Genomic DNA, 17,381 nt, shown 5'->3' on the forward strand with positions numbered 1-17,381 from the left:
CTTAAATGGATGGAGCCAAAGAACCGATAATGAAGCATCATTTCTATACAGAAAATTAAATACGTATTGAAATCCTATCAAACCAAAACAAAGACTGAGAGTCAAAGAGAAGTGTTCAGAAATCTAGGAGGGAGTCCTACTGTCAGGGGAATATTTAGGTCTGAAATTACACAAACTTTAGTGAGAGATAATTCACAGATCACTGAAACGGCTGAAAATACAACAAATTTAAAGACTGCAAAGAAGATAAATCTTGTAATCACACAATGCGCTTTTATTTTGCACCTTTAGGACTTTGCAAAGATACTTGAAAGGATGTATCTTTCGATTTATAACATTACTTTACATTCTCAAACAAACTCTAGTGCAGCTGTGCAACTCAGGGCATGCTCAGCTGGACAAACTACCTGTTACATATTTTCTAAGTCACCGAAGACACTTTTTATGGGGTTTATTTCTGCACATGATGCAAAATATTTATTCCAACACAGAATATCTCCTAATATCAGCCACTGTTAATACTAGAAAACATACACGTCAGCATCCAAGTTCTTATCCATCTCTTCTCTCAAACTGAGCTAAGTTAGGGAGAAACTGTAGCATCTAAAGTGGATCATTCTTGTCTGTCAGAGTCAGCTACCTCATTTAAAAACAGACGACGTGCTTCTTATAACTCGCTCTGTTATTATGAGCAGCTGAGCAGCAGAAATGATCCGCATCAGCTCTCTGGTTGTAAGAATGAGTCAAGCTGTGACTCACTCATCATTCAGCAAAAATGTCAACGGATCAGTGACAGGGTGGCGCCGAGGCAAACCTCACTGGCAGTCAGGCTCTCATAACATGCATATTAATTCATATTTGAGTGTCTTGAAAAGAAGGTTTATAACATTTGTTTTTGTTCCTCATTTACATATTGTGTGCTCATTAGAACACCTGGATGAAATGGAGCCATGGTTTATCTCTTTAGTGTTTTTTTCCTCTTTTGGTGCTGCTGAAAATTCAAAGCATTCACGGTGAGAGAGTTGTGTGTTAACTTGGCTTTAATCTTACCTGGCTGCAGTGACTGCCTCATGCATATGTTTGGTCATATGTCTCAGTGCTATATTTACATTTAAAAGCCAATATCCTGCAACATAGCCCGAACCCTGCACCCTGAGGTAAATCCCTGGTACACTAAAATCCTTGAAAGCAGCGTGACCTCTGGCTTCATTTCACATTCATGCTATGTTGGCAGAGCAGGTGGAAAAAAAGAGCCTGTAATTCAATCATTAAGGATTATTCAAACAGGATGGGAGTGTTGTAGTGACACCAAATAAAGGATTTAAAAGCTGTTTAGTTATTCTCACACATAATATACCTCATGTATAATAGCACACATGAAAAGGTAACTTTAAACTGATTCACTGACAAGATTGTTAACACAAATCAAAACAATGTAAGAGCTCATCCATTTTTAATTTACAACATTGAACATTTTGTCTTTACACTCGCTGATTTTTGGTGTTTTAATAACTTGCATAAATTATGATTTACCTGAAGTTTGATTTTCCAAAATAAAAGTGTTTAATCAAAACAGGAAACAAAACAACCTAAGCACAGGACAGTAAATATATCAAATTAAAAGCATGAGAAAGAAGAGCTCCATGAAGATCTCTTCTGTTATTTTAGCAGATATTAAATCAATGCAGCCTGCATAGAAGTCTGTTGTTTTAATATATTATGTACTTATATATTATACATACATTTCTGCTACTTTCATTCTTATCTTGCGTTATTTTAGAGATGATAATGCTATTTTATTTTATGCAAAAAGTCCATGTTTATTTAAGCTGAATTAATTTTAAATTAAAAAGCATTAATTTATTATAATAATAATAATCATTTATTGATTTTATTCATTATTATTATTACGATTATTATTATAATCATTATATTATCATTTCAAGTATTTCCTTTAAAAAATATATTATTTAGGTGACATCTGAACTGAAAAGCCTCTCCCTTATCAGTCTCACATCAAATAATCAAAAAGTTAATCCTAAAATCCGTCCATGTCTACACAGAGTGATAGCTTTAGGGTGGGCGTTGTTTTAAGGTTGTGAAGTGGTCCGGCTCAGTCTGATATTTTTTCATAGGGCCTAAAATCTGTGATGGCACCTCTGCTCCTGGCTCCCAAAAAGTCTAAGACGGTGACAGAAAAGAAGCCATATGCCAAGATTCAAAACCACTCGGTTCACCTCTTCGATAGTCGACAGCTCTAACACAGCTGTTCTAATTTAATGTCCACATAGGTCTGTCATACTATGCTCCACTCACACTCAGCCAATCAAAGTGCTTCCTTTTGTTACAGTGACTCTGTTTTATAGAAACGTCTCTGTGATTAGAGTCCAGTCTGCCAGAGTTCAGTTAGAAAGCTCTCAGTCCAATAAGAGAAGCCTTTATTTTTACACAAGAGAAGAATAGAATTAGCAGTCGTCCATCTCACGGTGTCATCATTAGCACACATTCACATGAGGCATGATTCAAAGTATGTAAATCTTATGTATCTAATAAAGGAACGTTTCTACAAACTGCTCATTCACACTTAGGCTCATAAAACAGTTAAGATAGCATTCATTATTATCACATTACCACTCTAACATGCACATTAAGGATCAGCTGAAACATGTGTAAACTCTGGCTGTAGCTTGCACATACTGATGATGATGAGGATGATTAGACAGACCTTATTAATTAATGCAGCGATTCTCTCTGTAAGTATCAACAACATTTCAAACTTCTACAAATGCAGCATGTGATGCACGCTGGCCAAATCAGCATTCGGTCACTCAGTGCAAAGTAAACAAGCAAGCCAAAGCAGGCAGATCGTTAATGGAGCATGCCAATCAGCTGGCGTAAACACTGATGAGGAACAGCTAATGGAAACATGGCCTCATTACCATTCTGCGTACGGTGCCGTTTGTTTCAGGGGGAGAGCGTAAATTAAAGCGGGGCGGTTTCAGAACCAGCCGAGCAGCAGAACAAAGGGCAGCCTGGGTCCACGCCAACAGGTCGCACAGACTAGAAAGGAGGAGCTGATGTTTTATGCATCAGCGGCAAAGGCAACTGAAGCTGCAGAGACGAAGACACAGCTGCTCGGCTAGTGAGGTGGCCTGCTGTGAGGAAGACCACCACGATGTGCCCCTCAGACCACATGTATGGTGCTCTCTTCCTCATTATCCAGTTTTTAATAATTGAGTCCAGCTTTGTTCTGCTGCCCTTTGGAAAATAAAACCTATCCCGAAAATCTCCTTGGAAGTTATTAAGGGTACAGGAAATTCAATTTGAAGAGAGGCTCTAAAAAACCTTTGACAGCATTGATTTGCCTGCTATACAGAGTAAAGTAGTGCTATGAGACTATAGAGCAATAACATTGCAAGCAGGACATTTAGATTAACTTTCTGATAGGAGGCAATTATCCGAGGCTTAAAGTGTCCACGTTACAGAGCAGATTAAGTCGACTCTGCCGCCAGAAGCCTGAGATAAAATGGAGGGTTTAATCTGACAAACACGCTGTAGGCCTCACAACGAGTCTAAATATTATTATTATGTGGTCAGAAATAGACTAATAGTGATTTCACCGCAGGGAGCAGCAATGAAATGAGCTTCTCTGTGACTTCATTTCTTCTGTGTGAGCTGACCAATCTGATTATTTCAGTTCATGACCTTTTTTTGGGAACACAAACAAGCCGACATCACGAAGACCTTTAGTTTAGGTAAAGGTTGTGAAGGTTCAATGACCTCTCTGCAGGAGCACCGCGGCAAACACTAGAGGCCATGACAGAAAGGTGACTGATCTGACGGCAATGAGATGCTAATTTTGTCAGTGTAAAAAGATGGATGATACGAGAGGTCCCAAAAGTGAAGCCAAAACATTTAGAGCTACCCCTACTGACTGGCTGTGGTACTGCAGTAATCTTACTATTTAATTTCATCTTCCATATCTGACCTTTTTCATCCTGTATGCATTTTCATAAAGATGCAAACAGGTTCTTGTCACTGAGGTAAAACTTAGACGTTTAAGTAAAGAAATACGTCTAAAGCTAACTGACAGTCTTTGTTATTGTCGTACCATCGCATTTGCCATTATCTTTCAACCATAATAGTCTGTGCCTCTGTGCCGTCATTCAACATCAGAAGAAAACTTCTCACACTGTCAATGAGTCAAACCATAAAATCGAAATACATGTTGAATAAATGTCGTCAATATGGTTTCTGTCTTTAGTATTAGTTCTTATCATGCTGATTTATATGTTTAGATGAGTTTTAAACAAGCAGCAACCTCTGCCCACTAAGTGAAGCCAATGCAGAAGTGTTAAAAACTGCAGTTCCTCTAGTGTCCACTTAAGACTGGCTCTGGAAGTACCAGAAACCACATACACACCCATTCATAAAAGTCGATCTTAAAAGCAGAAATAAACATATTTACAGTCTGATGCAAAAAATGAGTTTAGTCTGAATAGCTCATTTCTCTACTGGCACACACTAACGCGCCACCTTCAAAGATGTCAAGATTATGAGTTTTGCATAATGAGAGGCACAGCTGACTTGATTGACAGGCGGGAACAATATAGCTGTTAGCGAGGAGGCTAAAGGCCCACCTCTTTACCTCACACTAGCTCAACAGAAGTTAGGTTGAGTTCAGCATTTCCAATATGGCTGCCGACGATTGGCTTCAACAGTACTTCAGAAACAGATGGATGATGTCACGGATACTATGTGCATTAATTATACAGTCTTTGGTTTTAAAGAGCCTATTGCTGCTATAAAAAGACTCCTGTGTTGCTGTTTTCATTGGACGACTTCAATCTAACACATACATGAGACATTAGTTGGAAAACTTTTTGTTGGCAAATCTTCTGCTTTAATCCCTGTAAATTGATTATAATATATCTGTGCTAGTGCGGTAATACTGACAGGCTTTGCAGCAACTAAGGGGGGCAGAGCTTAGCATAAGTTACACTGCTCTGACTTCTTAAGTAGGAAAACCAAACTTTCCATTCCAGCAAACTTCTTCAAACTTCTTCTGTCTTTATAAATGTGATAATCTTAAGCTGTATTTTTTTTAACCAAGCAGCAGCCATGGTCAGCTTGTTAGGATGAAGAAGTCAGTGAGTAAGTCAAATGTTTTTAGGTTGATGGGATTCAAATCTCTATCTTTAGCCATTTAAACACCTCTGACGGTGGGGTGTATACGTTTCAGCTGGTGTATCATTACTGTAGTGGCTGATGATACACCGGGCAAGTTGCTTTAGAGCTCTAGATGGGCAATGAACCTGGCAACAGCCAAAAACAGGGGTCAGAAATTTATTCAAGTGTTTCCAAGCAACAGGAAGACATGAATAAATTGCAAAGAAAGCAGCAGTTCTGAGTCAGCTGCACGGGCATCAGTGATCCTCAGAACTGCCAGAGAAGTTCTGCAGTGTGTCACTGCTGAGAGTCACGACAGCAGATTCACAGGTTACGTTACCTGAGCTGACTAGGCCTGAACAAAGCGCCTTCCCCCCTCCAGTGATGATGGTGTCCCAGTCACTACGGATACGGATCAGCTGATGAGGATTCAGACTGATGTCTTTGTTTTAAGATATTCTCTGAAAGGGTAATTCCTGCAGTTTTAAACCTGGACCCTTATAGGTACAAGATTTTTGGAATTTACTCCACATATTGCTTCAGCTGGCAGCAGAGAGAAGGGCTGTGAGGGCGGCTATAAATCAATCCCAGTCAAAGGAGTCCCAAAGAAAGTTCTTGGGCTCAGAAGAGTCTGAAAACATTGGATTTTTTTATCAGGACTCCTCTTCTTCAGTCTTGTGAAATAGGTCTATGCTGAAGTCATCTTGGAGAGGAGTACTTCTCCCTCTGATCCCACGTAAGAACACTTTTCAGATGTTTGCATGCATCAGTAAAATAAATACCAAAACTAAAGATCTGTGAAAGACCTGCCAGATTATTTCTAAGCTACTGGATGCTGGGAAAGAAAATAATCAAAGGTTAATTTCTCTAGTTGATTTATTAGAGGAAGACTGTAACAGAGTGTTTCTGGGATTCGTTGCAACCATCACAGCCCGCTCTGTAGCTGCTAGCTAACAAAACCAAATTTTGTGTACCTATGAGTCCTAGTCGTGCAAAAATAGGGCCTGGGTATAAAAACACTGGAATCTGTCTTTAAGATAAGTAGTGTTCTGTGGATTTACTGCAGAATTATTTAAATAATATCATAGATTTAAACTCCAGAGAGAGAGAAAGATGAAACTATAAAATTCCTGTGAGATGAAACTTTCCCCACAGTCATAGAAATGAAAAACAAACCAGTTCACAGTTAACGCACAACAGCAAGCATGAAATACAGAATGACTTTTAACGACAGGAGAGATTTACATGTTTTTAAATACTCTGATATAATAGGTTAATCTATTACTTGATAATTTTGTTGGATTATATTTAAAAGCTGTTGAGTCTCCGCGTGCAGTTACCTGTTTTCCGGAGCCCTCCGTCTGCAGGGCAGGTGTAGTCACTAGCAGCGAGCAGGAAGCACGTTCCCCCGCTCTGACGGTCCTGCTCCCGGGTGCTGGACCTTCTCATGGGGACCCTCTCCTCCGGGGACAGAGTCAGGTCACTGCCCCCGCTGCAGTCAGCTGACAGGACTGTGAGAGGAGGAAGATTACCTCACATCAGGTTTAATTCATAAAGTTTAAAAAACAGCCTCAAACAAAAAGCTCACCTTTCTGTCACAGCTTTGAGGATCTTAATAATTACATAACATGCTGATCAATCGTCCTTTAAATCATCCTTTCTCAGACCCATGTTGCTAAGACACTAAAAGTATGTACTCTTCTTCGGTCTGGCTTTTAGCCTTGTGCAACTGTTCTGTCAATGATACTTCTGTGGTTACAGAAAGTGGGAGTTTGTTTAAGCTCTTCTAAGCTCTCCCTTTGTGTAAGATCTCCAACAAGAACTCAGTAAGAAGAGAAGTTCAGGTCAGACAGATGGTGTTGACTGTTTGTTGAAATATGTAAATAAAACTGGCTCCTTTTTGTGCTTCTGATTCTTGGACGTGAACCGGTGTTTTTATTCTTTACCTTAAAGCACATGTTCGGTTTTAATGACAGGAAAAGTATATTTTATGTACATGGAGACAACTGATACATGAAATAGATCGTGTGCTAAAGGGGACTGATTTTAACTCACATAACATCATGAACTCTTCTCTTTTTATGCTACTTTAGACAAAAATATCATGTGCAAAAATCTTCTTTGCCACTTCTGCAGGACGGGATGTTTCTGACTTGTGCGTTCCAAAAAAAAATCAACGTGCATGTATTCCAAAATGAAAGGGATGCCGATATAAAAAGGAAACAAACTGAGATTTCATTCCAAATATTGACAGCTAACAAACACAAATCACTTCTCTAGTCTCTATGAACTTGTTTACCAAAGATCAAAACCTTCATTTAAGTGCACGTGTTCCGTTGCCAATTTACTCCAATCAGCCAATCGCCAACGGCAGCAACAATTAATGACAGCAGGACAATTAAAGGCACAGATGTTCTTCATGGTTCCTGGTTTAAATCCCTGACCGGGCAGCTGCCTTTCTGTTAGAAGTTTGCATGTTCTCCCCGTGCATGCGTGGGTTCTCTCCGGGCACTCAGGCTTCCTCCCACAATCCAAAAAACATGCTCACCAGGTTCATTGGTCACTCAAAATGACCCGTAGGTGTCAGTGTGTGCATTAATGGTTGTCTGTCTCTCCATGTTTGTTCTGTGATATGTTGGCGACCTGTCCAGGGTGTACCCTGCCTTCCGCTGAATGTCATCTGGGATAGGCTCCAGCCCCCTGTGACCCCAAACGGTAAAAGAGATCAAGATGATGGAATGGAAAAAAATATTCTGACCTGAAAGTAATGACTGAGTCTTTTCTCTTTTAATGATTTTGAGAAAGTGATACATGTTTTTATTTCGACTCGACTGGACGACTGTAACGTACTTTATGTAAGCGTTGACCAGGCCTCCCTGTCACAGCTACAGTTAGTCCAAAATGCTGCTGCTCGACTTTTAACAGGCACCCGTAAGCGAGAGCACATTACCCCCCATCCTTGCCTCCCTCCACTGGCTCCCTGTTCATTTTAGGATTCATTTTAAGATTTTATTGTTTGCTTTTAAATCATTAAATGGAGTCGCTCCACAGTACATCACTGACCTCCTGCAAAGCAACACTCCTGCAGGGTCTTTCAGGTCCACTGGTCAGCAACTTCTTGAGGTCCCTAAGACCAGGCTGAAAACCGGGGGTGGCCATACCTTCTCAGCGGTGGCCCCCAAACTGTGGAACGAGCTGCCCCCCATGTTAGACTGTCCCCAACATTACCGACTTTTAAATCCTGCCTTAAAACATAATTTTACTACTTGGCTTTTAACCCAGCATGAGAGTTATGTGGTCTCTGTCTGGTCTTTTATTTGATTTTTATTTGCTCTTCATTTTATTTATTTTTTATTTTACTTTTCTGAGTGTTTTTTAAACTATCTTTTGAAGTGTTTTATGTGTTTTATTATGATTATTTTATTTTATTTTCTGACAGCATTTTATGTTCTGTGTGTTTTAACTTATTGTACCTGATGCACTTTGCTAAACTTGATTGTTTTTTTTAAATGTGCTATATAAATAAAGTGGATTGGATTGGATCTCCCCAAAATGAGCTCAATAAGGCACATAGACTCTAATTACTCTATGGCTCTAAAGGTTTGCTAAGATCTATAAAAACGTGAAAACACCTCAGCCTGTTTTGAATTAATATTTCTTTGTCACAGTCTGACAGCGTATATTTAAGCTGCCTGTCACCTCAGCTGAAAGGTTGTGGTTGGTAATAATAAACTCTGCGGGGAATTGAAAACGTGCTCCCCCCCGTGGGATACTCTCAGCGTTTTACAGTAAAGGCAGAGAGCGGGGGGGAGGAGGGAATTTTAGCGTGACAGGGGAATAAGAGTCACAACAAACATCAGACAGACTCCCACATTAAAAGCCTGCAGCAAATGTCACATGCACCGCCGTGCAGGTCAAAGGTCAGATGGAGTGTGGAGCTCCGGTGGATGACAAAGACAAGTTTCCTTCAGAGATTCAGATTACAGATTTTAAAGCAATGCATATCTTTCTTTAATCTGGGGATTCCTGCATTAGAAATAAGGATAATGTTGATTTGATCATCACTCCAAACAAACATCACAATCTCTACTGTGCAGTAAAGTTGTTTCAAAATCTGTCACAGTATCAAAGTGCTGCATTTGGATGCTGTCCTCTTTATATTCGATCATTCTCAGCTTGACTTTGTGGATCTGCATCGCGGAGCCTCCTCAGTGAGGTCTGTCGGACATGGAGTTACTCTCCAGAGAGTGAAAGTGAAGTGGCAGTTTAACAGCTGACCACGTCCATTGTGATGATGAAATGCACCATGAATAACATGAGTGAGACTCTTTTATGTGCTTTAATGGTTTCTGAATGACAGCAGGGGTCTGTGGCACCAAGGAATCATTCTCAGCAGGCTCGTCTTCACGAAGCAGCACTCAGAGGGAAGAAACCTACTTCAGGTTCTGTCATAATGTGGCATCATACGGAGTCGAGCCGTCTTTACACCGTCACTCATCACGTTTGGTTTATAGTGAGAATAGAGGCAGTTACTTTGAAGTGATGGGCCTGTAGTTGCAGATGTGGGTAGATAAAAGCAGCCTTCTCATTACTAGCTGCTGACTGTTGATTCCACTTAAGAAAGAGAGTTGCTGGCAGAATAACAAAGAGCCACATTAGCTGGCTAATTATAGCTAACATAAGCCTTATGAGCTGGTTAAGAGAGCTGTCTGCAGCAGACTTTTTAATGTCTCCGTCGAACCTCATGCAAATTAGAATGTTGCAGAGGGTCTTATAGATGTGCTTAATAGTTGCATTATCGACCTTGAACCTAAAATGATGTCAAGAGTAGCACAATCCTGGGAAACGAGCAGCAAGCATCCTCATGAGGAGATAACTTTTATTTCATCGTAGAAGGGACTTTTGCTCAGCATAGAAACCCGCCTATTTACACCCCCTTACCATATGTATGCTCTGTAAGTTGCAAAACCTACCCCTTTTTTTATTTGTATTAATGTAAACCTTAAATTATACAGGTTATCTCATTGAGACACGGGGTCTCATTTGCAACAGAGACCTGTTTTGGCCCTGCCAAAACTCATGCATGAAAATCGATGGGGACAGAGGGCCGGTGTGCACCTCCCTTCACCAGTTTTACGTGAAGTTAGGCACACAACACCTCAGAGAAGCTCAGCAGTCCTCCCCCTTGTGCTAGCTCTCACCCTCCAACATACCCAGACATATAAAGGAGAAAAAAAAGAGAAAACAAAGACTGTTTTCAAAACCGCGTACTATACTAGCAGTATGTACTGATTTGGAAAAATTCAGTGTGTAGTAAGTAGTATGTGAACAAAAGCAAAATCTGCAGTATGCCAAAACTCCCTGGATGTCTACTGATCGGGAACATTTCTCAGTATGCATCGGACCAGTCTTCCTTGCATACTGTTCCCCACAATACACAGCGCTCGTTATGCTTTTTCTTTTTCTTCTTTTATGGACGGGGGAACTCAGTTTTTAGGTGCTGTGAAAACTACTAAATTCCATATAAACCGCTTCCTAACCTTTTAAATCATAAGTGATGCTAAAGAAGCAGTTTATCTGTCAGCTCTGCCGTTGTTTACTTCTGCTTTCCGAAACTGGAAATCCAGGGACGTCTGGCTCAGCCTCCTGCAGACCAGATCCAACAGAACAGTCATACTACATACTAAATTCAAACTCTGTATGCAGTATAAGATACCTACATTCATATGTACGAAAACAGCCAAAGAGAGGAGTCTGGAGAGAGATTTTATTAAAAGACAGGGGCCCTGTTTGGGTTGGAGCTCACCTCTCCCAGACTAGGCTGCATGCTCTACCTTCCCCTACTCCTCAATATTCACAAAAAGGGACAAGTGCCATGTTTTGGTCTGTTCTTTGTTTTCTTTTAGTGATTTTTGGTGATTCAAACCTGCAGGTTATTCCAGCCCGTGTCTTTAAAGTTCTGTTGCAGGCACAAACAAAGAACGGACCAATATACTGTATAACAGAGAGAGGAGGGACAGATAAAAAGGAAGAGAGAGAGCTATGAAGACAGGGCCAGGATTAGAACCTGTTCAGGCTGCAGGATCAAGCTGCACGCATCACCTTCCCCATTTGTCCCCTGTTCATGAGGGAAGAGAGTGGAGGAAAGGGAGAGAGAGAGAGAGAGAGAGAGAGAGAGAGAGAGAGAGAGAGAGAGAGAGAGAGAGAGAGAGAGAGGATTTCCCCTCCAAAATGAGATTATTCCTCCTTGTCCAAATCAATTCACTTGTTTCAACTGCTTTATCTGACATCTTTTTTTGTGATAGGACAAAAAATCGAATTCACCGTGACCCACTGTGGCTCTTTTAGCATTCCTATATGTTTGTATCTTTACATGATAAAAGTTCAAAGACAAAAGGTTAAGAATTTTTGTTTTTTTAAGGCACATTATGAGACGACGTCTTAAATACTTTCAAACACGGAATATTAGACTTACTACAACTCAATGTTTCCTGCTTTAACCTGGATGAATCTAAAGCTGAGCAGTCCTGCTGAGCCTGATCAGGTTTATTTTGGAGGAGGTTAAAAAAATGTTCAGCAGTTTATGCTTTTAAAACACTGATTAGAACAAAAATGATCAGATTAATGCTGTAACAACAAAGATGCAATGTCAAAGCAGGCAGTAACCAAAAAGGTTGCTTCAAATTGCTTCAATTTAGATCAAAAGTTGAATATAAATCTACGATAAATTATACCACAAACTATCCTGCCTCTCAAAGCACTCATATAAATGTAAAGAATATCAAATGATACCATTCATGTTGAAACACAATGCATGAGGCAAACCAAAGGACAGGAAGGTAATAGTAACCTCACAGACGGTATATTTTAAATGACCTCAGAGGAAATCACAGAGGCGACTAAACCAGATTGATTCTGTTTGTATATTTGGTTCAGGCATGAATTATTCCATCCTCATTAAATATACGATTCTGAGACCTCATGAACAAATAGACTGTGACGAGTGCGCACCTATCCTCAGGAGTGTCTGCTCCAGGATTCAAAGGGAGTCAGTGTACTGAGGTCGACACTAATTTCCATTAATATCGAATGTGTAAGAGTAAATTACTGACATGGGCCCAGAGGGAAAAACAGCTACCCACAGTCCAAACAACATTTGAATGATCTCTACACATGACTGAATTCTTATCAGCATGAGATAATTCACAACACCATCTGAAAGTCTTATTGCATGGCTTTCCTCATCACCGAGGTAACCAGAGACGAAGGCTGCGAGGCAAAAGAGCCTCAGTGAGGGAGCTGCAGAGCTCCAGGAGGAGAACTATTCCTGGTGTCTGCGGGGGATCTGTCGAATGGACACAGCTCCACCTGAGATACTGTCCCTCGTGGATTCTCATCACTGTCACTACAGACGGGTGCAAAAGTGGGAGGAGCTGCTAAATACCTTAAACACCTTTGTGTCTGAAAGAGCTCATAGTGTCATATTACCCCTCTAGAACACTACGCCCCAAACATGCAGGACTGCTTGTCATACCTGAAGTCTCTAAAAGTAGTATGGGAGGTAGAACCTTCAGTTATCAGGCCCCTCTCCTTTGGAATCATCTACCAGTCAGGGTCCGGGAGGCTGACACCCTCTCTACTTTTAAGAGCAGGCTTCAAACTTTCCTTTTTGATAAAGCTTATAGTTAGAACTGGATCAGGCTTGGACCAGCTCTTAGTTATGCTGCTATAGGCTTAGACTGACACACTGGGATCCTGTCTTTCCCTCTCTCTCCTCTGTCTGCCTGTCTCTAACTTTAACTCTTCCTGTCCCATTAAAGTTACTAACCATAGACCTTGTCCCTGAGCTCCCTTGTCTCGTAAGTTCCTCTGGATCTCTGCTGCTGTGGATGTGCCAGACTCCAGCTGCTACAACTACTACCATCCGTCTCATCACTATGATCTCTCCCTCTCTCTCTCTTTCTTACTCTCCTGTATCCCTCTTTCCAAACCCAACACGTTCTCAGCAGATGTGTGTCTAACATGAGTCTGGTCCTGCTCGAGGTTTCTGCCTGTTAAAGGAAGTTTGTCCTTGCTGCTGAGCCAGTGAACATTTCCTGTAGGTTTCCAGTCTCTATCCCTACTTTGAAGTCACTTGCTGAAGATCGTGGTGTTCATTTTATCAATGTGGGTCCCATTGAATTACAATTGATAAAAAAAGGTAATGTTATAGGGTGTAGCTCCCTGTGATTGACAAGTTGTTGTAACTGTGGCCTGTTAACCAGCGAGTGCCCATTCATTCTTCCAAATCTGGTCACTGATAGCTCCAAAAACACAAAATTGGCTTCAAAATTGGGGTTCACTACCCAATGGTTGACATCCCAGTGACTAAGTCTACTTCACACTGCTTAGACAACACCATTAACTTTAACCTAAACCTTTGCCTTCTATCTCTCCTCTGCCTATTTGGTCCTGGTAAATGTCGTTCTCCAGTGACTCTGGTTCTGCTAAAGGAAGGAGTGCTTGCTCATTGGTGGATTGATGTCTCTGCTTAAGATTGTACAAAAAGTATAGACCTGCTCTTCTGTAAAGTGTCATAAAATTATTCATTTCTGTTTCTGTGTTATGTAACAAAACATTGATTGATCGGTTGACCTCACCCACTCAGACATGGTCGCTTCTTTAATGTCTTGGACTAGTCATCTGGTCTTACCTGAACGGTTGCGTTCCAGTACCCTGGTCCCTTTGACATGGCACAAGTCCCCTTGAGTGCTGTTGCAGGTGGTGTTGAGATCAGCTTTGCAGTAGATGGGGGAACCTCCCTGCACCACCTGAGGGATGTGTTTCTTCCTCTTCTTGGGCAGCTTCTGCTTGGCCATGGCCAGAGAGTAGTACATCCCAAAGTTATTGACGATAACAGGCACGGGCATTGCTATCGTCAGCACACCCGCCAAGGCGCACAAAGCACCCACAACCATGCCTGACCATGTCTTTGGATACATATCGCCATAGCCCAGTGTTGTCATTGTTACCACAGCCCACCAGAAGCCAATAGGGATGTTTTTGAACTCGGTGTGGGCGGCAGCACTCGGGTCATTTGGCTTAGCACCAATTCTTTCGGCGTAGTAGATCATAGTGGCAAAAATTAACACTCCCAACGCCAGGAAGATGATGAGCAGCAGGAATTCATTGGTGCTGGCACGTAATGTGTGGCCAAGCACCCTTAAACCCACAAAATGACGTGTCAGCTTGAAGATACGCAGGATACGAACAAAGCGCACCACCCTGAGGAAACCCAACACATCCTTGGCAGCCTTCGAGGAAAGGCCACTCAGCCCTACCTCCAAGTAGAAAGGCAGGATGGCCACGAAGTCAATAATGTTGAGTAAACTCTTAAAAAATTCCAACTTGACCGGACAGAAGGTCACACGCACCAAGAACTCAATGGTGAACCAGAAAACACAAACACCCTCCACGTAGGTGAGTGCAGGGTCGGTTTCAATCTCATACTGTGGGCCTGAGTCCGGCACGCTGCTGTTCCGCATGAGCTCAGTCTTGTTGATGATGGTGTTGAAAGCCTCGTGAGTCTCCAGGCAGAAGGTGGTGATGGAGACCAGGATGAAGAACAAAGACACAAAGGCAATAAACTACAAGAGAGGGAGAGAGAAACAGAGGTCAGTGATCATACCATGGATCCATTGGTTATATTTATCCAACAGTTTGAACTTTGACATGTGAAACACCAGCCGAGGAAACGTGTGAACCAAGATCAATCAGTTCATTCACTCCTGAGAACGGGGAATGAAGTGAGACACGTTTAATTAACTTGCATCAATGTGAATGGACTCCAGAGAGAGGAGCAATCTATTAGCAAGAACAACAAATAAACAAACACTTCCCCCCTCGCTCCTGGTGGGAATGTAACACAGGAATGCAGATGCAGTCAGGTTTAATTTACTGACGCTGGTGCGTCTGACAGAGAGAGGTGGTGCAAAGAGGAAAGTGCTTTAACTAACCAATCCGTCACTTTATTACTTTAGAACCAAGGAGGGGAAAAGGAGTGTTGGACTTATTCCATGTATGTCCACCATTTAGACTCTGTGCATATCTTTCATCCACTCATATAGCATAAATAAGACAGTTCACGAAGCCGTTCCTGTGTAATATAATAACAATAATAAAAACAATAATAATAAAAAAATAATACAAATATAACAATATTATTATTAATGATAATATGTATACTAATATTATTAACAATAATAGTTATAAAAATAATAATCAAACAGGGTTTAAAAGTGCTGAACAAATGGAAAAAATAAATAAATTAAGGTGGAAAATTCTAAAACATTAAAACATATGGTGCTGTGCCATGTACTTGGCTTTGTTATTAATAATATTAATTCTAATAATAATACTAATATTATTATTATTGATATGATCAATAATAATATATATAATAATAACAATAACTAAAACAATAATAATTGTAATTATTAATAATAACATTATTAATATCAATCATAATAATAGTATTATTATTGATATGAATATTATCAACATCAATAATAAAAACAATTAAACTTAAACTGAAATTAACATATGTTGCTGTGCCATTTTCTTTGCTTTGTCATGTTTTTACAGTTCAGTACTCAGAAGTGATCAGAATGCATGGAGCACTGGACTTGTAGCCTTGTAGGACTTTGGGGCTTGAATCCTCTGTAAGTATCCGAGTCACAGGTTTTAGTAGTTGTGTCCATGTCAACCAGAGAGCGATTATCATCAACGCACAAACTGGTATCAAAAATCTATCTTAAGTCCAATCGTATTGACCATTTGCAGTCACATGTCCTCTATGACGTCACTTCTACAGTGGACAGAGGAGGTAGAGGTGTTGACATCGAACTATGACACACTTTGGTTGCTAACTAAGATTAAGGTGTATTTGAGAGTAACAGAAAGTAACACAGTAGAATTAATCTACTAAAAAGAAACGCCATGAGTCCTTCAAATGAGGAAGGACACTCACAAACAGAGGTGTGTAGAGAAACTTGCAAAGAACAACGTTATCACCTTACTGGTTCATACACTGACTGGTTTTCCGTAGTCCAGCAGTTGTGTCTTTACCTTACAGCATGCATTGTTATTTGCACACTAACACTTTTTTTATACAAATGTAATTTTTCGATGTGTGTTTGTAATGCTTTGCTCACTAGTGCAAACATTTCTGCTGCAATAGACTTTAGATGAGGAAAGTATTAAAATGGCTGTTTCTTCATCGTGCATATACCTTTTGCTCTGTGACTACATAGAACAGCTGAAGCTTGAATCTCCTGCAGGATCAATATAAAGTCAATATCTGTCTGTCTTGAAGGAAGGTTCTTGGCAGTGGTTGGAGTTCAACTGTCATAGCAGTTGTTGTCTCTGTTTGAGGATGTTCATGGTTTTTGGCAGCGGATATGAACGGTCTGCTTGAGCCTTGACAACCAAGGCAACCCATTAAAAAAGCTTTATTAAATATAGGGGTGACCCCAAATAGTCAAATATTTGACGATTCGTTCTAACGAGCCTTAGTCGACTACCAATCTCATAGTCGAATATTTGCATATGAAATGTGGATCATTCCATTCAAACCATGGGGGTGCTCAATGTCTAATTTTACATTATTTTCCTGTTTCCCGTAAAAATAGTGTCTCATTTAGCCTATTTTGATATAAATATAGACTTATTTAATGTAATTCTGAGAACAGCTCTTGAAGTGTTAAATCTCCCCTGGTAATTAAAGGTGGACTCTCCCATTTAACGGGACCTGTGGAGCAGACGTACCTCAGCTGGCCTTTAAATCTTTCTACGTTCATGGCAGCTCAAAATGTCAGGAAATAAAACTTCAGTTGATCCTAAAAAATAGTGATGAAGATGAGGAGCATCTTCATGAAGAGGGCTGTGAGATCAAGGATTACCGATTACACAAAAAATGTACACGGCCAAACGAACGAGCAAGAATACCCAAAGCTCTCCGAAGCCTCAAAAACAATCCACAGCATCCCATCCTACCCCACGTCATCAGAGAGGATATTCTCAAAGACAGGATTTACAGTCAACAAAGCAAGGAGCGCACTTCTGCCCGTACACACGATGGTTTTCCTCACGTACAATTTGAAAAGACTCAAGCGGACAAAGATGCGATGAAAGACTGTTTTAAAAGGTTCTGTTAAGAGATTTAAAAACCCTTT

At 40.6% G+C, this 17,381-nt stretch overlaps 1 protein-coding gene across 2 annotated transcripts in view; it reads right to left on the bottom strand.

Annotated features, from left to right (window-relative positions):
- kcnc2 (potassium voltage-gated channel, Shaw-related subfamily, member 2) overlaps nt 1-17,381 on the bottom strand; it is a 122,501-nt gene that overhangs the window by 4,088 nt on the left and 101,032 nt on the right. For both annotated transcript variants that reach the window (XM_034673909.1, XM_034673910.1), the window contains exons 5-6: nt 13,862-14,795; nt 6,510-6,680 (exon numbers count right to left, since the gene is read on the bottom strand). In XM_034673909.1, coding sequence (XP_034529800.1) covers nt 6,510-6,680; nt 13,862-14,795 — 1,105 coding nt within the window. The remainder of the gene's footprint in view (nt 1-6,509; nt 6,681-13,861; nt 14,796-17,381) is intronic.

This window comes from Notolabrus celidotus, chromosome 21 (genome assembly GCF_009762535.1).
Source record: "Notolabrus celidotus isolate fNotCel1 chromosome 21, fNotCel1.pri, whole genome shotgun sequence".
NCBI classification, from domain to species: domain Eukaryota; kingdom Metazoa; phylum Chordata; class Actinopteri; order Labriformes; family Labridae; genus Notolabrus; species Notolabrus celidotus.